This window comes from Gopherus evgoodei, chromosome 19, assembly GCF_007399415.2.
Source record: "Gopherus evgoodei ecotype Sinaloan lineage chromosome 19, rGopEvg1_v1.p, whole genome shotgun sequence".
In the NCBI taxonomy this organism is placed as follows: Eukaryota; Metazoa; Chordata; order Testudines; family Testudinidae; genus Gopherus; species Gopherus evgoodei.
In genome coordinates this window covers 5,848,396-5,869,675 of record NC_044340.1, presented here as the reverse complement: position 1 = coordinate 5,869,675, position 21,280 = coordinate 5,848,396, and the positions used below count along the sequence as shown (strand labels likewise).

General features: G+C 43.2%; 1 protein-coding gene across 2 annotated transcripts in view; it reads left to right on the top strand.

Moving 5' to 3' along the window:
• Positions 1–19,476, top strand: part of STT3A (STT3 oligosaccharyltransferase complex catalytic subunit A) — a 31,135-nt gene extending 11,659 nt beyond the window's left edge. The window contains exons 9-20 of one of the 2 annotated variants that reach the window (XM_030538152.1): positions 6,288–6,452; positions 8,359–8,539; positions 9,226–9,381; positions 10,604–10,695; positions 11,590–11,745; positions 12,078–12,266; positions 14,875–14,991; positions 15,227–15,329; positions 16,575–16,763; positions 17,522–17,637; positions 17,969–18,096; positions 19,209–19,476. In XM_030538152.1, the coding sequence (XP_030394012.1) occupies positions 6,288–6,452; positions 8,359–8,539; positions 9,226–9,381; positions 10,604–10,695; positions 11,590–11,745; positions 12,078–12,266; positions 14,875–14,991; positions 15,227–15,329; positions 16,575–16,763; positions 17,522–17,637; positions 17,969–17,998 (1,494 nt within the window). In that variant the 3' untranslated portion in view covers positions 17,999–18,096; positions 19,209–19,476. The remainder of the gene's footprint in view (positions 1–6,287; positions 6,453–8,358; positions 8,540–9,225; positions 9,382–10,603; positions 10,696–11,589; positions 11,746–12,077; positions 12,267–14,874; positions 14,992–15,226; positions 15,330–16,574; positions 16,764–17,521; positions 17,638–17,968; positions 18,097–19,208) is intronic. The other variant, XM_030538150.1, reaches the window with a different exon arrangement.
• Positions 19,477–21,280: the final 1,804 nt, after the last annotated feature.

The window sequence follows — 21,280 nt, the reverse complement described above, 5'->3', positions numbered from 1 at the left end:
ATCTTTTTGTTCATCAGTGATATTCAAAATCATTATATTAGCACTCTGTTTTGGGGCAGCCATCTGGGTGACACAATTCTGGATACAACAGATTAACTGAAAGCATACAAAAATCACTAAGATTTCAAACAGGATAGTTAGGGCTCCCTGAAACAACCAGTTTCCTATGCCAGAGAAATTGAACAGGTTACTTAGCCACTTCCATAAAGAACTCAGCTCTTCATGAGGAAGATATGCGATTTGTTCTAAGTGGCTATAGCGATCTATTACCTTATTGGTATTGTGTAAACATACAACATTGTTTTCCAGTGAGAGCACAGGTCCCTCCTTTGGCCGTGAGCACTATGTCCAATGCCTGACGGTTCTGGAGGGCCACCTGTCCGATCGCCTCTGTTTCCTTGGCCAGGGCTCTTAAACTTTCTCTGGTTTTATTTGCCATTATTTAACTACTTAGGAGCCTTTTTGCCTGGTGTATTGCTCCCCCAAGTGGGGTAAAGGAACTGCCAATAGCCTCTTCCCAGGTGTCATTACTGTTCCATATTGTGTTAAACAGACAAGGTCCTCCAGTGAGGTCTGGGTAATTGAGTGGGATAGCCAGGACAGGAACACCAGTTTGAGAGTGGGCTGGGATGTGGCTGCAGACCCAGCATTTAGAAATAATAAGGGTCTGAGCTATCCACACTTGCTGCTGGATAAAAGAATTGTCATTGTGTGCACCCCAGACCTTAAGATACCAGCAGCCGAGGAACAGGCGCTACCAGAGCTGCATGTTGGAGGCAAGGCCCTTCTGGTTCTGACAACCTCAACTGAGGGAACTGCACTCACAGTTTTAAGTCCACCAGGCAGCAGGCGCTCGGCTCACTACTGCTTCTTCTTGGGCCTTGCTTTATGTAGTCATCTGCTTCTGGCAACCCTTACGAGAGCGTAGATTGTAAGGTATTGCAGGCTGTTCCTCTACGTCTTCTTCTGGAGTCAAAAAAATTGACTCTGCGTGGTCCTGAGGTGGTGGTTGGTTCACTGGGGTCTGTGCATTCTTACACTGCGAAGCATGTATCCACTCTGAGATGCCAGACAGTTTAACAGCCGTCCCTTGACTCTGGCTGTAACAATGGCCTTCACACCTTATCTTTTCCTGATGCATACATTCCTCATTCACACAAATAGATTTGCGAATACAAACAGTACTATTTTATATTGAACAAAAAAAACATTGCAAATTAAACCTTGCTAAGTTTTACAATTGATAACTAAGACAATTTACATTGAGACCCAGGCCTTCAATGTTTCTCTAATTTACTTAACACAGACACAATAGAGAATCCTGTCTCTTACTACCTAAATCTTAAAACAAAGAGTTAGAGAGGGCCCAATTTGTAATGCATATGGGAAAACAGAATCCTATAGTCCCAGGGGGTCATTTCTTTCTGCTATTTAAAAATAGTGACTAGCAGGATGAAATCAAATTATACTTTAATTCTTATGGGATATTATAAAATCCTGCTCCTACATATCCCCCTTTTGACACTAAGATTATTAATCGCCAGTGTCACTTCTTATTTAGTCCACGTAATAGAAAATACTGGGAGGTGATTTGGGCCTGTGGCTTTAGCTTTACATACATTTATTTTATCCACCAGCACATTTTAAACATTTCAATTAAACACATACAATGTAAAACCAAAAACAATTAGGGTAGTAATATTAGTATGCCAGTAGTTGTGGGAGACCATCCAGAAAATGTTATACCAATGGTAAGCTGTTATGCTTTTATGCAGTGGCAATTTTTAACATGTCCCCATTTGCGTGTATAATATGAATAGTTCAGTTTTCCACATTTTTGTTTTTATTTTTTTAGGAGCCATGTTACCTTTTTACCTTTTAACAGATGATTGGTAACTGTTTGCCATTTAATGCCAAGGTTGATAGAGAACTCAGCTAAATCAGTGCTTACAGTAAGCGGAGACTCTTTTGTTGTTGTTGTTGTGGCAAATAGTAAATGTGATTATTGGTAAACACAGTACTTACATTACATTTACATTTGTCTTCTGGTGGGTTGCTAGCACTTTTTAAACACTTTTCCCCAAGAATTAACACATACACATAGTCCATTATACAGTACTTTGGATTATCTGAAAGACAAAAAGAACAGTTTTCTACCCCTTTTGGGGTGGCATTGATTATTGCTTAAATATTTCATTCTTTTACAAATAACCTTCCTGACTGCAGGCAAAACAGAGGAATTACCCCCATATTTTCCTGTGTTTTTTTTTTTTTTTTTTTTTTTAATAGGCAGGCCAGGTTTTAATGGCTTCTACATTTTAAGGGTTATGCAAGAATTATTTCACTGTTTAGTTATTAAATTCATGAGGTGGTGTACCTCAAGTTTTGCCTCTTATATAGCAGACCAAGTTTGTAATGTTTTCCCTGCTGTGTTAAGCTTTAAGTTTATTCACAGGTAATAGCTGAGAAGCATCATTACCATATTACTTTAAAGGATTTTTCCAAAAATCATACACACTACAAGTTGTTACAGGGGTACTCACTAACATTAAAGTTATTTTAATGTTTAATATTAACAGTAACATTAGCATCAAATTTATTAAAGGTATCTTGTTATACCATGCCTTTTATGTAGGCAGTTTGTTTGCTGACCAGGTATGTTCTTTATTTGCAGCTTCGTTTGTGCTGGCAGTTTTCACCTTTTTTTTATCAGTTAGGTAATTTGCATCAACACAGGCTAGGCTTTTGGATTCAAAGCCATCAGCAGAGCTCAGAGACTCTGTTTTAACACACAGGGATTTGAAAAAGAAAACACAGCCTATTGCGGCTCTTTTTTGGAGCCCTAATAGGATTTTAATTCAGCAGCATGTTTCATTTGCATTTTTTTTTTTACATCCCTTTCTACAATATACGCTGCACATGTCCTACGGAAAATGCACATTCTTTCTATACTATAACTTTTCAAAAACATTAGCCATATTAATTTTTACATAAGGTATAACTTTGTTTTGTTTTTTTTCAGAGTTTTCATGTACTTTTATTAAAGTGACAGTCTGATTACACATAGTCATTTTAAGGCTCAGTGTTTTTAACATTGCTTCTTTTTGTTTTGTGCACCTCACCTCTGCTGTTGCTTCAGAGGGTCACTGTTAACTTCTTATTCTGTCATTACAGCTCTTATCTGCTATTGTTACAAAAAACAAACCAAACAAACAAAAAGACTCCAGAATCTCTACCTATTCTCCTGATTCTGACTGCCCTATTGCAGCCATGACTTGGTCTTCATTTAAAAACATTTTAATTTTTGTAAAGAATCAAGTTACCCCTTAAGGGTTAAATGCTAAATCCCAAAGCCAAATAACACTAATTACCTGTGTCTTGCAAAAAGGTCTGTCAGTTTTGCAACTTTGAATCAAAGAGTCAAATGAATTTTTAGTGGCATTAAAAACAAAAACAAAATCAATTTATCTTACACCTACAAAACAGTAGTTTTACAAACCAGATGTGTTGGTTTAGATTCTTAGAACTTTACATACACAGACAAATGGATACATACACATTTTCTTTTCCTTAACATTTTTTTTTACACTGCTTTGTTTTTGCATAGCTGTATATATATAAGGATTATTTACAGGCACTCTTTTGGAAAAGGGCCCATTTTCCCTTCAGAATGTCTGCAAAGAAACCAAGAATTCTCTCTCTTTAACATGGTCCTTTTTAACATTTTCCACAAAGTTTAACTGCTTAATTCTCTCCAGCCTCTATAGTTAACTTTTCACTCTCTTTTCTTAAAGCACTTGTTTATGTTCCAAAATGACACCTTTATCACCTTAGATTTCACCCTTTTAAGTATTGTTCCAGGGGTTCATGCCTGCACTTACTACTTTTTTTTTACTCCTGACACTATTCCCTTAGGGCTTTCAACCTGTTTCTTTTCTGTTGCTTGCCTGCTTGTCTGGGCCCGATCCTGCTTTTTTCAATGAACCGTTTGTGAATGATATTGTGGTTATTTCACAATTTTGAAAGAAATGTTCAAGGAAAGGGACCAGAAAGGGTGGGGGCTAGTTGAGGAGCCCCCCCCCGCCCCCAACCTTGCTGAATTGGTAGTGGGACACTATAAAGAATCAGTTTCTGAGGCAGACAACAAAGGGGAACAGAACAAGGGACTTTTTGTCCTTTTTACAATGAGATGGGAGTATGAAGGGGTTTGGATCGATCCGGGGTTTGGAGAACGGGGTAAAGGGGAGCGCTCGGTCTAGTGGTGGGAGAGGAGGCTTTTAATAAAGCTTTTAACTTATTATTTGAATAAGTGAGAGAGGCCAGTTTTGATTTTGTCCACCTATGATTTGCCTCTTCCCACCACTGCATGAAACAATTAACCTCTCCTTTAGCCAATTTAGTTTTAGGTTGGCCGAGTTTGTCCTTTAAGACATCCACTCAGTCTTTGTTCCAAGATTTTAATAGTGGCCACTGAGTTTTGGGATCCTCCTGAGTTAGCCTAGACCATTTTCCCAGAAATTTACAGGAGTCTGGACCCTTTTTACAGGAGTCTGGACCCATCCTAAATACATAAAATGAGCCGGCGTTCATTTAGGGAACTGTCCCGACTTAGACGTCTGGTTACCAGTACAGGAGGACTTTCACACACCAATCACACAAGAAGGAAATTCAGGTTCGTCAGAGCGATGCCTGCTGCAACACACAAAAGGAGCCCACAGGCTACTGCCTCAATTGCCCTTGCTTTCACACTAAGGGTTTTACCCAAGGTGTGGTGCGGCTGCAATTGTGCAGATTTCACTCACTCAGACCGCAGGGACAGGAACCCCTTGGTCGGCCGATCCCCAGACAGAGACGGCACCCAGACTCAAACACTCCACAAGAGGACAGATAGACACAGAGACAGGACAGTCCTCAGTCCGGACAAAACACAGAAATAATTACCTGACCAGATTCCTGATGTCAGATCCCGGGATCCCTACCAGAACAGAGTGGGAACCAACAGGTTCGATGGCGTAGACCTCACTGTGGCTGTGCGCCTTTCCGCTCTAGTGGGGGACCGCTTGGGCCAAATGCCCAGGTGCCGGCTGCCACGGTCATCCCACAAAAACAGTCAGGAATCACACAGCCCCAGTGAAGACGGTTGCCATCTCGGTGGAACCTCCAAATTGTCAAAGTTAGAATCAGGACTCACAATTTGTCAGACCACTCTGTTTATTAGCGCAGCGCTCCGCCAATAACATTCAGAATATGTGAGTGGCCATGCAAGGCCAAAACAGTCTTATTTATACAGATAAAAGAGCGGGAATCAGACAAAAGAACCAAGAAAGCAAAACTGTAAAATTCACCTGGGGCACAGCATGCATATCCTACTTCCTTACTAACTCTTTATGGATCTGAGGCTAATACTTCACCAATTGCCCTTAAATGGTGCAATTGTTCTATGTGAATGTCTGTATTCCTGACACCTGGATTGCAGCATTCCAACAGTTTTTCTTAAAGGTACAGACAGCATTTCTTTAATCCTTTCTATTTTCACAATATAATTCATTCTACTTTCACAACAGGAAGGCTGCTATATATGGACAATGTTCATTCTGAAGCACGTTTTGAATTGGTAACTGTTTGAAACCACTGAAGTGTGATCATGAGTCCCATATGTGTGACATCGGCTATTATGAGAAATTCCAGATTTCACTTGGGTTTTGATGGGAATTTGTTTCCTTTTAAAGGGAATTTTGAAAGTATTAGTTTGCTTAAGAATCAGATCACTCTTGAGTGAAAATGATCCTGTTTTTGAGCAAAAGCCCATGATACTTTGTGGTTATGTTGTAAGATTGGACCAGTTATCCTGTATGACCTATGTGGGTAGCTGTAGTCTGTCTTGCACAAACTATGAGCATATCACGCATTTCTGTGAAGTTGGCAAGCATGGTCCTGTGTTGAATAGAGTTTCAGTGCCCTGTAGTGAAAGATGCACAGCTCAGCTTAGATTGTCTTCCTTAATATATTTTACTTAAATATTGATGATATTTGATCTGCTGCATGTTTGTTGCTTCCCTGAGTGTGCAGTCTTTCATCCACTCTGCAGTTACTGCTGCAGTCGCATTAGCCATGATTTGTATAAAAGGGAGAATGGCTTTTCCGCATTGTAGTACTCTGGGTCCAGTTGTCTCCCTATGAAAAGGAGTAAGAGAATGGGAGATGTCCTGTAGAATATTAACCTCTTTTCCATCCCCACAGTGCAACTCGTTCTGAGCATAGAATTGTTCTTTTCTCGTCTTACCCAGGTGTCCTCGTGGGGTGGCTACGTGTTTCTGATTAATCTGATCCCCCTGCATGTCCTTGTGCTGATGCTGACAGGACGCTTCTCCCACAGGATCTATGTAGCCTACTGCACAGTGTACTGCTTAGGAACCATCTTGTCTATGCAGATTTCCTTTGTTGGATTCCAGGTAAGGGAAGCAAATGGAACAATGAGATGGAGTATGGTCTAGAGGTTAGAGCAGGGGAACTACAGGTTGGTGTTTGAGTTTTTTGTTCCTGGCTCTGCCACTAACTTACTGTGTAACCTTAGGGGAGATGCTTCACCTCTCTGTCCCTCAGTTCATCTGTAACAGAGAGATAAGACTGAATTTCCTCCCAGAAGTGTGCAGGGCTTCATGAACTTTGGTAAAGCTCTTTGCATTGTTCCTCACAGGACTGCAGACTGTTCTCAGTGCTAGCAAATATCCTGACCTGCTGTGTTTTGGATATTTTAAGTTGTTATAAAATCCATTATTATAAAATAGCTGTAAGTTCCAAATCACTTGGGTTTGCCTGTTCTTAAAACCACTTGGTTTTCACGGACTTGCTCAATACCATTGTGATTAAGGTCATTGTTTCTTATTACGGGTTATACTAGTCCTAGTGCTAATTATGGAAGGTAGCCATACTGACTTTCTGGGGCCTTTGGCAAGTCACTTAACTTCGCTGTGCCTCTGTTTCCAGCTCTGAAATGGGGAGAATGCTGCTTTACAGCTTCTGTAAAATGTTACAGGAGACTTTATCTGAGCCAGTGCCATAAGCTAAATGTTACGGTATCGGTTCAGGTCTGCATCTTTGTTTTAACAAGTTCTTGGGGAGAGAGTTGTCATAAACAGATAAGAAAAGTTAATAGCACAGAAGTACTTTATATCTCTTTGACTGTAAAGGGTTAACAAGTTCAGTAAGCCTGGCTGTCACCTGACCAGAGGACCAATCAGAGGACAGGATACTTTCAAATCTTGAGAGAGGGAAGTTTTTGTGTGTGCTGTTAGGTTTTGGTGGTTGTTCACTCTGGGGGCTCAGAGGGAGCAGGTGTGCAACCAGGTTTCTCTCCAATCTCTCCAATACAGGCTCTTATAAGTTCAGACTAGTGAGTACTAGGTAGATAAAGCGAGTTAGGCTTATGGTTGTTTTCTTTATTTGCAAATGTGTATTTGGTTGGAAGAAATTCAAATGTGTATTTGGCTGAAAGGATTTTAATTTGTACTTGTATACTTAGGCTGGGAGGGTATTTCCAGTGTCTATAGCTGAAAGACCCTGTAACATATTCCATTTTAAATTCACAAAGCTAATTTTTACTGTTTTTCTCTCTTTAATTAAAAGCTTTTCTTGTTTAAGAACCTAACTGTTTTTTTATTCTGGTGAGACCCCAGGGGACTGGGTCTGGATTCACCAGGGAATTGGTGGGGAGAAAGGAGGGAAGAGGGGGAGAGAGGCTGATTTCTCTCTGTGCCAGGATTACTTTCTCTCAGGAAGACTCTGGGAGGGGAAGAGAGAAGGAGGGGGGAAGGTGTATTTTCCTCTCTGTTTCAGGATTCAAGGGGTTTGAATCACAGTGGTCTTCCAGGGTAACCCAGGGAGGGGGAATCTGGGAGAGGCAATGGTGAGGGAAAGGGTTTACTTTCCTTGTGTTGAGATCCAGAGGGTCTGGGTCTTGGGGGTCCCTGGGCAAGGTTTTGGGGGGACCAGAGTGTACCGGGAACTGGAATTCCTGGTTGGTGGCAGCGCTACAGGTTCTAAGCTGGTAATTAAGCTTAGAGGAATTCATGCTGGTACCCCATCTTTTTGGACGCTAAGGTTCAGAGTGGGGATTATACCATGACAAGAGTATATGGAAAAAGGGATTGGTGTGATCAGGGCTCTTGTGGCTCCTGGATTTAATTTTCCTTATGGCTTCCTAAGAGCTTTAATTTGTTTAAGAAAGTGACTCCTCCTGGCATCCTCTGCAGAGAGGGGAAGGCTTCATGTGACTCAGTGAGAATGTTGCTGGAAAGCACGTTGAAATGTTGCTGTTGTCATTCTCCTCCGCATCTGATCCCATCTTTCTCCTCACAGCCTGTCCTGTCATCTGAGCACATGGCTGCCTTGGGGGTCTTTGGCTTGTGTCAGATCCATGCCTTTGTGGATTATCTGCGCAGCAAGCTGAACCCCCAGCAATTTGAAATTCTCTTCAGAAGCGTGATCTCTCTGGTTGGATTTGTTCTTCTCACGATAGGAGCTGTGCTGATGCTGACAGGTAGATTGAGATACGTGACAAAAGCTGTGCTTGTGGTGGTGATGGAACACATTAATTTTCTGCTTCACTGGTATTGCTTTGAAAAGTGGCCTAATGGTTAATTTCAATTCATTCCTTTAATGAAACAGGAAAGAACCCTTATCTTGGCTGGAAAATTCTACTAGCTTTTGTATCAAATTCTGCATGCAAAGTGTAGCTCTACTCTGAAATGTAGAAATAGCTCCTTCTTCCTCAAACCTGATCCACAAAGCTAGCACAACTCCGGGAGCTGGAGCTGGGCTATATTCTGGTTCATGCATCATCAACAGAAAGTTAACTAATCTCCAGCGGTAGAGTCTGTGTGGTTGATGATAGAGTTAGAAAGGACTCTCAGATCCCACACTGAGTTTGCTGAGCTTGACTTGGAATCTGAACAGATTTGATATGGAGTAAAGGAGAGACTATTAAAAAGGGCACAGTGGAGCTCCATGCTGAGAGTGCCTTTCAGAGGAGAGCTGCACTTTACAGCTATTTTAAAACCTAGCACTGGAGGAGTAATACATTCAGTATATTAGTAGTGTTGCATGTGATCAATATTTGTGAGATAAAGTTACAGCTCTATATATTCCTCCTCTGTAAAGTACTTTTTGATGCAAACTGACTCGTGACTCCAGTACATAAATGTGGATTTCTCTCCTCTCTGCCAGGGAAAATCTCGCCTTGGACTGGCCGTTTCTACTCTCTGCTGGATCCTTCGTATGCTAAGAATAACATTCCCATCATTGCTTCAGTCTCTGAGCACCAGCCCACCACTTGGTCCTCCTATTACTTTGACCTGCAGCTTCTTGTTTTCATGTTCCCAGGTGAGTTCAGTGCATTTATTTATGGAATATGCTCAAACCAGTCATCTTCAGATGAGGAAAAAAATTGCGGCAGAAATTCTAATGACAGGATCCTGCCCACATCAATTGGGCGAAAGACCCAGAATGGATGAATTTTATACCAAAAGCCAAAAACCTTGTCCTACAGAAGATCAGTAGGTGCCTTGCAATGTACACCTGGTTAGGACTATATTTTAGGGCCATTTAAAAGCTTTAGCTACTGCACCATGGAGCTGCCCCAGACTTAGCATTGTCAGCTATGTGGTTCATAGTACATCCACTCTGACACCTGCGCTTTTACTTCTGGAAACATTTCAGGGTGTTGACCTTTTGACCTGGCCTATGTGGCTTGGGTCCCAACTGCCAAGAAAGTGCGTTGTCTAGCAGACAGAACACAGGAATGGGAGTTAGGACTTCTGGGTTCTGTTGCCATCTCTGCTGCTGTGTGACCCTGAGCAAGTCATTCCATTCTCTGTAAAATGGGATGATAATGATTAACTGCCTTGTTAAATACTTTGAGATTTATGGGTGGAAAGCTATAGACACAATAAGCTCTGGGTATTATTACCACTGGAGTGACGGCCTATCCCCACTATGAACTGTTGTCACTGCTGAGGTTACCCCAGGGGCCTTTGCCCTCAGTCTTTAGACTTGAGCATTTGGGGTTAATTGGCGCTAATATTTTGAATTACACCCAGATATGAATAAGAAGGCAGTGCAGTCTGGATAGCATTGGTTAGTGAGGGTACTACAGCCTAGTATGCTTCATACACAAAAACCCACTAAATCAGCAGAAACATTCATTACTGTGCCAATAAAATGTCCTGCTCATTGTGTCTTAATGCTGTAGCACACCGCAAGCTCATGGGTCTCCTTGTTATACACAGTAAGCCCAGCATTTGCTCGGTCTTCTAACCCTCATCCCCCTGCTGACAGACTAATTCATCGCAAGACAGCCTTACAATACCTGACCAGCACTGCCCTATCCCTGGTGTTAATGCATTGTAGCCTTGCATTCCCCTTGGACAGCCTAATGCTGCATGTAGCTGATTTCATTGTTGGCATCAGGTGATACATTCTAAAATCAGGTGATTCATGACATTCTGCTTTGGTCCTGCACTTGTTTAATGCAATGCATTTTAACTCTTGGCCTGGAAGGAAATTGCCAAGCTGGCTACTGACCTGTTCTCTCCCTGTCTTACAGTTGGTCTGTATTACTGTTTCAGTAATCTGTCGGACGCCCGCATTTTTATCATCATGTACGGTGTGACCAGCATGTATTTCTCTGCAGTCATGGTGAGAGCTGCCGCGTGCTGAGGATTGAATGTGCGAAGTCACAGAATTGACTGTCCTGGGAAAGAAAAAATGGGTAGAAAGAGGAAATGGGTAAAGTGGAGAACTAGGATGGCTCCTACTCAGTCTGCTACTGACTTGCTAGTGGCCTTAGAGTAATTTCTCCTCCTTATGTCTGAACTTTCTCAATTGTCAAACAGGGCTAATGTCACTTAACCACAGAGGTGGTTGAAAATGTGATGACATTTTTTGTTTTTCAATTATACATGGTTGTGAGGTTTTGTTAAGGAATGCAGCCTAGTGAGATTTTTGAAGTGGCAATGAAATATCATTAGTCTCTCTATTACCATCGCTGTGGGTGAGTAGATTTTTGGGAGGGGTTAGTGAATGTTCTTTCTCGTTTTACACAGCTGAGTTGTAAAGCCCATCGAGTCCCCCTGGTGGTAGGCTCTGGGTTTCATTACTGAAGCTGATTGTGAGCTAGTAGTTCAGGATTTTGCTGTAGCACATTGTGCCCAAAGTGAGAGTTGACTTCTGTGCATGGAAGCATACGTTAATTCTTGGTTAGAGTACAACACTTTTAGAGGTTCTAGAAGTGATATTAAATTAAGATCCCTCCTGCACATGGCTGGTGGCCATCACAGAGAAATCCAAAGACCCCATGGAACTAGACCCAAGGGGTAACACCAGTGTGTTCACCATAATGACTGCCCACCAGAAAACAGTCTTATGTCCTAGGCTGGGATGGTTATTGTGAAGTATAGAATGGCTGTTTGCCTGTATAGTCACTGCATCGGTTGGGAGGAGTTATATGCACCTACAGTCTGTATTTCATTTCTGTGCTCACTGTGCATTTTGCTAGGAGCTCATCATTTTGTGTCCTGCTGTCTTCAACAGGTGCGTCTCATGCTGGTTCTGGCCCCAGTTATGTGCATTCTGTCCGGCATTGGGGTTTCTCAGGTGCTCTCCACTTACATGAAGAACCTGGATATCAGCCGACCAGACAAGAAAACCAAAAAGCAACAGGACTCTACCTACCCTATTAAAAACGAAGTAGGTTTTTGTGCATGATTATAATCCAAGCTTCAAGGGGAAGCCATGTGGGGACTGATCTGGGGGAAGTGCCCCAAACCTCTATGGGGGAATGTAATTAAAGGAGGTGGGGGAAGGAGATTGTTGGGGAGTGACAATCGAATGGTCTCTAGCCCTCCTCTTGAGTAGCGCAGAGAGGTTCAGTGGGAGAGTCTCTTGTCTAAGGATACACCAATCAGCTCTTGAGATCCCTGCACTTGGGTTGAGCACAGCTCTGTGATATGAGGTTGAGTTCTCTTTCAAAATGTGGGAACCTTCTGATGTGCTTTTGATACTGTCTGTTGCTTCCCTAGGTTGCCAGTGGCATGATCCTGGTCATGGCTTTCTTCTTGATCACCTATACTTTTCATTCGACTTGGGTAACCAGTGAGGCCTACTCCTCCCCCTCCATAGTGTTATCTGCTCGTGGGGGGGATGGCAGTAGGATCATCTTTGATGACTTCAGAGAGGCGTATTACTGGCTGCGTCACAATACGCCAGAGGTAAACTGCCGCAGGGGCTCTGCGCGTACAAAGTGATCTTAGGGCTTGGTTTCAGGTGGAGCAGGGAGACTTGAATCCTGACAGGATCTAGGCCTATTGCATCTTCTGTAACTGGGGAGACAATGGCAACAATTTGGGCTAAAATGCCACAATATTTGGTTAAATTACATTTATTCCTAGTAAGGCTCAAAGAGGAGGCACTGATCAGGTTGATTATTTAAATGCGCTAAATCAAAACTGCAAACAGAATTAAATCTGTTTCTGATGAGCAGGGTTTTATGTTTATTTTCTCTACAGCTGTACCTGTCCACAGTGCACAACTGGGAATCTGGACTCCTGGGTTCTAATTCCCCATGGCGTGTGATGGTGGAAGGTCACTTATCCAATATGTGCCTCAACTATTCCATCCGTAAAATGGAGATAATGGTTGCATAGCTCCCTTCTAAGAGAGTGAAGAGGCCTAAATAATTAATTATTGTTTGTAAAGGGCTCTGATAGCCTGGTATGAAAGGCACTACACGAGTGAATATTATTACACTGAGGGTACGCATGATGTTACATTTTTAACCCATCCCTAGCTGCCTGGCAGGGACCACAAGACCCTATTTGCAAGGTACTAATATTCAGCACGATGGCATCCCACACTAATGGAAAACTGGGGAAATGTAAGTTAGACTCTAAAAGCAGCTATCTGGAGAGGAAGGACCCTGATGGAATAACCTCCATCACTTGCAGAATGACTTGCTTTTACACTGTTAAGTTCTTGGGGAAGTGAAGGTTCTTTGCCATACTGTCTGTTGCACATCAGCTGGTTTGTTTTCTGTAGAGTTGCTGTACTGTTCACGAGCGCTGGGCTGCTGGCCTAGACTTGTGGGAAGCAAACAGCTTTGACACATTTCTTTCGTTTGTGAGAGGTTATGAAAGTGTAGGTCAGTCGTTGCTCTAACTAACTTTACCATTATGTCCCTTTGGACTGGCACTGGGGAGTACAGCTCACCTCTGCAGAGGGATTTGCCTATGAGGATGAACCTCAGAGTTCCGAACTCCTTGGGAATGGAGGTTGTTCATATCTCTGAAATGTTCATAACTCTGAACAAAACGTTATGGTTGTTCTTTCAAAAGTTTACAGCAGAGCATTGACTTAATACAGCTTCAAAACTTTACTGTGCAGAAGAAAAATGCTGCTTTTAACCATCTTAATGTAAATGAAACAAGGACAGAAACCGTTTCCTTACGTTGTCAAATCTTTTTTTAAAACTTTCCCTTTATGTTTTTAGTAGTTTAACACAGTACTGTACTATATTTGCTTCCCCCCTGCCCTCTCTACTGCTGCATGATTGCATGTTTTTGGTTCCACCTGGGGTTTGTAGTTGACTGGTCAATTCATGATTGTGGTGTTCTTACCTCTGAGATTCTACTGCATCTCTCTCTCCTGGCCTCCTGAGACCCAGTGTGTCATTTTAAATTTAAAACTGTCCAGTGCAGTGGGTAGTTCTGTCACATGTAACATAGGTTCAGACATGCATCTGACATGCATCTGAGGAAGTGGGTATTCACCCACGAAAGCTCATGCTCCAAAACGTCTGTTAGTCTATAAGGTGCCACAGGATTCTTTGCTGCTTTTATAGGTTCAGAAATTACCTCAGTCCCTGGGTCTCTGGAGCAATTGGTTTTATTGCAAGACTGTCAGTCTCCAGAAGGTAACATATTAGTGACTCACTCTACAACTAATGCATGGAGCAGTTCCTGTGTTGGACCTATGTAGTCATGGAAATCAGCCGTTTTAGATGGTTGCAGCATAAGGCAGTTTGACCCTGCCTGTGGAGTCTAGAACAAACTGCATCACAACTCCACATTCTAGCGTTATAGTCTGGGTCTTTGCACAGCTGTAACACACTCTAACGTGGTTGTAATACACCTTAGTTCAGTCTGTGAACAAGAATGCTGTCCACTGACATGGTCAGTTTGGCTGTGTAGATATGCCTTTGGCCGCAGATTTCAGACTCAAAGGAAGAGACAAAATGGCAAGGTGGAGGTTCCTCTGGATACATCTTGAGCTAGAGGTGATCTGTATGTTGAAATGGTTGCAGGAAATATTGGCAGGCACAGCATCTTTGAGCCTCTTCTCCATTTTAACCAAGCCTTTCTCAGCAGCTTTCTATGAATTCCCTGTTGCAGACTTCCCCTCTGCGTATTTTGTAGCTAGGAAATGAGACAGCAGACGGTTCTTTTCCAGATGTTTTTATTTGCAGAGGTGGCCCATTTTTCTGCAGAGCTCAGCTGTTTGAGCAAGCTTTTAACGCCTTCTCCTTCCCCCCCCCCCCTGCTTTGTCTCTGAACCTTTGGTATATGTGGCTCTGTGGCTGCCCAACTTTTTTCCATCAAAAACTAGTTTAACTTCAGTGAACGCTCTAGTGTCCTATAATGTTTATTCCTAAGTGACCCTAGAGCCAAAGGACTCTGGGAACCTGACACAAATGTTTAAGCTTCTCAGGGCAGATCACTCAGGCCTGGGACTGAAGTGTGTTGTAGTGGGAATAGGACCGCGGCCTTTCTGAATGTTGGTTGAAAGCAGGTGACTAATTGGTTCTTTTCTATTTGAATGCAGGATGCAAAGGTCATGTCCTGGTGGGACTATGGGTATCAGATAACAGCCATGGCAAATCGGACCATTCTTGTAGACAACAACACCTGGAATAACACACACATCTCCCGTGTTGGTCAGGTAGGTGCAGTGACTCCTTGAATGCAAGACTCTCTTCTTAGTGTATCAGAAAAACCTCCATGGATGAAGATTAATTCTTTTTGGGACCTTCAGTGCAGGACCTAGCTCTCATTTGAGTGTCTGTGCTCTTATTTAATGATGGAGACGATTCCATGATGCAGCTTGTACTCCCATGTGATGGGGTTACTGTGCGTTTCATGGCTATTACTTGACTCTGGCTTTGTTTTTCTCCAAGGCAATGGCATCCACTGAAGAGAAGGCCTATGAGATTATGAGGGAGCTGGATGTCAGTTATGTGTTGGTAATATTTGGAGGCCTCACTGGATATTCCTCAGATGGTAACATATGTCACTCTGAAACCCTTTTCTTACAGCTCTGCAGTGCAAACTTCTGCGTGCTAACTCATCCCTCTAGCCCAATTGCCCACACTCCCTTCTTGCATGAATAACCCTTATTTCTGTGCTGTGATGCTCCCATCTCCTGCCTGCACAATGCACAGTAACAGCTGCTGCACCGTGTGAGCGCTGAAGAGCTGGCTGGAGCTATTGCAGTGCTGAGTATACTCTGCACAAAAAGCAGGGGAAGCACAGACCTGGCCCCTGGTTATTCTTAAATTGGAAGGGTTTATTATTGATATTGTTTTTATTCTAATGTAAATTAATCCCAACACACAGACTAGAATGGACAGGTAGGCTGGAGGTTCTGCTGGGCTTCTAGGCTGGATAATCAGTGTAGGGGTGGCCGGAATGCTGGTGAAAGCCTGGATTTGTTTGTACAGTACTGTGTGATCAAAGGCTGTCTAGAGGGCTTGCTAATCGAATTGGATGGTATCTTCTGAGCCTTCAGGCTGGCTATTAGAGAAACACAAAACCAGGAACAAGAAAAATCCTGCAATTCAATTGTAAGTACCCTTTGGAACTTACGGTAGTGCGTTATGCAGCAATTTCACAAAGAGTTTGTTACTGAGAGACTTATTACAGAGGTAGTGATTAAGTGCCTCATGATCACTGATGTGGTGGGCATGTTTGAGGGAAGGATGCAGTTTGGGTAGCAGGTGGAGCATGTGTTCCTGGGCAAAGTCACTTACACTCTCCGCCTTCATTTCCCTATCAGTAAACTGGAAATAATTCCCTACCTCCCGGTGGATACTGAGGTTTAATGAGCTCATGTTTACACTTGAGAAGAACTTAGATGACATCTTTTACCTATTTGATCACTAAGGCCCTAGCCTGTACGATTAGGGGAGATTAGAGTTCAAAGCAGCTTTATCTACCTTCAGCTTTGTTCACTCAGATCCACGGATACAGTTTCAGCCTGAAGTGAGGCTCTCCAGGAGGTCCAGCTGCTACTGACGTTTCTGAATGTAGGGATTGAGGGCACCTGCCTTTCAGCTTTGTGCCTGCAGATGGGCGTTTGTCTCAGTAACCACATGCCCTGTGTGTGGTCCTTAACATGGGTCACAGGTGGAGGCCTGAAGTCTGAAAGATGACCCTGCTGAGTTCCATGCTTAGCTGCTTTGACTGCTTGCTTGAAGTATGCATGATGCATTAAATACTTTGACCTCTCTCTCATACCTCCTTTAGATATAAACAAGTTTCTGTGGATGGTGCGAATTGGCGGAAGCACAGACACCGGGAAGCACATAAAGGAGCACGATTACTACACGCCAACAGGAGAGTTCCGTGTGGATAGGGAAGGTTCCCCTGTGTTGCTCAACTGCCTTATGTACAAGATGTGCTACTACCGCTTCGGGCAGGTCTACACAGAAGCCAGTATGTAGTAATGGTCCTTATATTGGGATTGCAGGAGAGCATCAGAAATACTGTCTAGGTGTTAGAGCAGGGAACATGGGTACCCAGATACTCAGGTTCTGTTCCCAACTCTGATGCAGACTTGCTGTGTGAACTTGAGCAAGTCCTTCCATTTTCTGTCTCTACTCTGTAAATGAAGAGGTTGTTGCCCTACCTCCTGAGGGTGAGGAAAGAGGGCTTCTGTTGGCAGGGCTGTCATTCCAGCACCGCACACCAGTGCAAAGTTCTGTTTTGGAATACAAAATGCATTGCCGGGCTCTGGGCTTTCTTTGAAGGCATTGGCAGCTCCAAGCCTGCCGTGCTGATGTTGGCACATGACTGCCTTTCATGAGAACATCTTGATACCTGACACCAAAAAGTTAAGGATGCATTTGGAAAGGAATGCAAAAAATAACATCTCCCACTTACCTTGTTTCCCTGCTCTGGCTTGCCCCAACGAGGCTTGTACTGCAGCCCTTTAGAACATAAAGAGATGAAAATCCGACTTTAAATAGGGGGCACAGACTGTTAGAACTCACAGTATGCTGTACATTCAGAATGGAGTCATCTGGGAAAAGAAGAGCCTGACCTGCTCCATGTTTTGAATGCATTGTCTGCCCACTGGGTTTTGAGAGGCCTTGGGAAAGAATTTTCATTTGGATTGGAAGGATCTGTATTATTTCTGCCAGAAATGTGGACTCTGAAGCTGTTGGTCATTTTTCCCCATCCCTTCTTTCTAGAGCGCCCCCCAGGTTATGACAGAGTGAGAAACGCTGAGATTGGAAACAAAGACTTTGAACTCGATGTGCTGGAGGAGGCATATACCACAGAGCACTGGCTAGTCCGAATATACAAAGTAAGCAGGCAGCAGGTGCTATCGTCCCTCTACAGGGGAGCAGGGGAAAACTGGGAACGGTCTGGGTATCTGGGGTTTGCCTGTGCTGGGATATGACCCTGTCTGACAGCCTTTTTGGAAGTGAGACTTTGGGAATTTTTTTTTCTTTTAAACAAAGGATGGAGTCCAGCTTTCTGGGCAAGTTTAGGCTCCTGATATGAGCTACAAGTCCTGGGAAGCTGCCAGGAATGCCGTACTAATTGGACTGCTAAATTTAGAAAGGAGTTAAGCTTTAAACTTTCCTTCGAGCCTCTTTGTTTCTTTAGTTGGCACTTTCTATATTGTTATACAGGAAATGCCCCATTTTGATGAGGATTCTTGAACATTCCTTGCATGCCCAAACGAGTGTCAGAGAGGATGTATTTTGTCAGCTGTGCTGCAGCGGAATTGAGAGTGGTTGGCCACCAGATGGCCATGAAGGTGAAGCTGCATAGACTGGATCACAGATCTTATTTTTGCTATACTAAATATTCAAATAATGAATGCAGAGTGTGGCACAGGTCTTCAGTTCCCCTGTACTGGTGCCATTTGTTTGGTCTTTATATGTGACCACATCGTACCTTCCCTGAAACAGCAAATACCGGTTTTGCCCTTTCCATTAAAATACTCAAAGGCAGCATGGGTCCAGTGAGCAGGGCACAAGACTAGGAGTAAGTAGAAATGGGTTTTATTCCCACTGCTGCCACAGATTTGCTCTGCGACCTTGGACAAGTCTGTTCACCTCTCTGCATCCATTTCTCTGTCTGTAAAATGGGGTTGATGATGATAGTAAGCCAGGATGGTCAGGGCTGCAGCCGCATGCTCTGGGTGTCCCTAAACCTCCAGCTAAGAGGAAATGGGACTGGACAACAGGAGATGGGATCACTCTGAAGCAGTTGGCGTCAGCCACTGGCAGAAGACCGGATACTGGGCTAGATGGACCATTGGTCTGATCTAGAGGGGTGTTCTATGTTCTTATCGTAGTTACCAAGTGCTGTCAAAATCCACATGTGGCTCCTATCACCATGGTACCAAAGCCCTATAGAAGTACAAAGTGGTGTTCTGTTACACTGTGTGTGAAAGTGGATTATATCTGAATAGTAATATGCAGCCAGCAGTCTAAAGAATTTGGGCTGACTGTTTTATTAAACTTTAAACACTGAAATTTAAAATTATCCTGTGGCTACTTCAGCTAGGAATTGGAATCAATGGAGCGTGTATGTGGAATATAACGTTACAGACAAGTGAAATGATCCTAGAAGCAGTTGCTTCTCCCCTCACTTAGTTGGATAGCTTGTGAAAAGATAGGGAAACAGTGTAAGTGAAATGACTTGCCCTTTTGGTGTTTAAATGTGCGTGAGCCACAGACTGCCAAGTATTTATGAACAGGAGTAGAAAGAACGTAACTTTAAACGTTAAGTTGCCAATACAAAGTGGACAAATCAGTACTAATTTATGATTTCCCCTAAACATGTGCTGGGATCACTACAGTATAGTAGTTCCCTGTGTTAGTGGAATTATAGAAAGCTGCAAAGATTATTTGTGTCTTGCAGGTAAAGGACTTGGATAATCGTGGATTGTCAAGAACATAAATTTGCCTTCACCTTTAATGCAAACTGCACTGACCGAGCCTTTGCCTGTGAAGCAGAATTTTTTTATACAGTTTGTAAGTGCAGAAAGAAATTGGATTAACTGCCTGTGAAGTCCCATCCTCATGCATTCAGTCTGTATTCGATGGAATGATTTTTTATAAATATGAACTGGTTGCTAAATCAGAATATTGGCTTTACGGTGGGTTGATTAAAGGGAGAATGAAAAGAAGTGTTTCTTTTTTCCCTTCCACTGATGGTGCCAGATGCAGCAATCCAGCTGTCCACACTCCTCCTGATAAACATGAAAGGCATCTTGGCCTCTATCTATCAACACGCAGCAGTCCTTGTCCATTTAGAATTTCAGATCAAATCTAGGAAACCTCTCCTCCTACCCAAATATGCTGTAAACTTCCTTGTGGTTTCCTGTACTGGAGAGCACTGAACGTATGACCTAATATAAAATGGCAACACCTGCTCTCCTGACATATAAAACCAAGCCTCTCCCTGCCAGCCTGTATTGTTCTAGGCAGCCTCTAGCTGCCTGAGCCACCTTGTTCCAGACTTCCCTCTCTCATGCATCAGTGCCATGGTTCACTGTTAACAGCCTCTACCTGAACCCTCCAGTTTGCTTTCTCCTGGCAAGGTCACCTCATTAGCAATGGAAAAAAAATGACTGAGATGCATCACCCAAAAGGTGATTGACCTCGTACCATGTGACATTTTGATTAAAAAGCTAGAATGATATAAAATGAATATGGCACACATTAAAAATGGGTTAAAAACTGGATAACTGCTAAGTCTCCAACTGTAAATGGGGAATAGTTATCAGGTAGGTGTGTTTCCAGTAGGGTTCCCAAGGTATCTGTTCTTGGCCCTATACCATTTAGCATTTGTATCAATGACTAACAAAAACAAATAATCACTGATAAAGTTTGCAGATGATGCAAATTGATGGTAAACAATGCAGAGGACAGGTGATTGTTTGAGAGTGATTTGGTTCACTTGGTAAAGAGGGCACAAGTAAGCAATATGTATTTTGAATATGCCTAAATGGTATGCAGCTATGAATAAAGGATATCGGCCATGCTTATAGCATGGGGGAGTCTATGCTGGGAAGCAGTGACTTTGAAAAAGATTTGGGGGTCATGGTGGATAAGCTCCTACTGTGATGCTATGACCAAAAGTGCCTGCTGCCATCTGACAGATGAAGCAGGCTTGTGCACACCCTGGGCTGAGAGTTGCCTCAAAGCCAATAGATGGAGTTGGACACTAGTGTTCCAGGGACCGAGGGAGATGGTCTGAGAAGAGCATGGCCGAGAGAGGTGAAGCAGGTTAGGGTAGCTTACGTCCTGCCAGTGAAGTTTATGGTTTCCTACAAGTTCGGTCTATGAGGCAGTACAAGGTGGGCATGTCCCAAGGACTAAGCAACTAGTGACAGGTTAACCACAAACTAAAAAGAACAAACCATATCCTCTGCCCCCAAAACCAACCCCCCAGGAAAAATGTATAAACTAACATCTCCAGGTCTGCACTGTGGGACTTATGAGATGAGTGTAGTAAATGCCCAGAGGGCAGCTTAAGGTGAGGAGGCTCAGTGTGAAAGGCCTTGTCTCCTGCATCATCCAAGTTAGACCTTGGGATGGTAGTTATCTTGAAGCATGAGCTGATATTTCTTGTGCACATGTGGGTGGGTGGAATCTCCTACAGCAGGGCTTCTTAACCTTTTTCTGAACCTGCCCCCCCCACTACAAAAACTCCATGCCCCACTTATGCCACAACTACTACTTTTCTGCATATAAAAGGCAGGGCCAGCGTTAGGGGGTAGCAAGCAGCGTAATTATGCCTGCAATTGCCCCACTGTCACAGGGGGTTCCACAAAGCTAAGTTGCTCAGACTTTGGCTTCAGCCCTGGGTGGCAGGGCTCAGGCCCCAGTGAGTCTAACACCGGCTCTGCTTGATGGAACCCCCGAAACCTGCTCGTGGCCCTCCAGGGGATTGTGAACACCTGATTGAGAACTGCTGTCCTAGAGTAT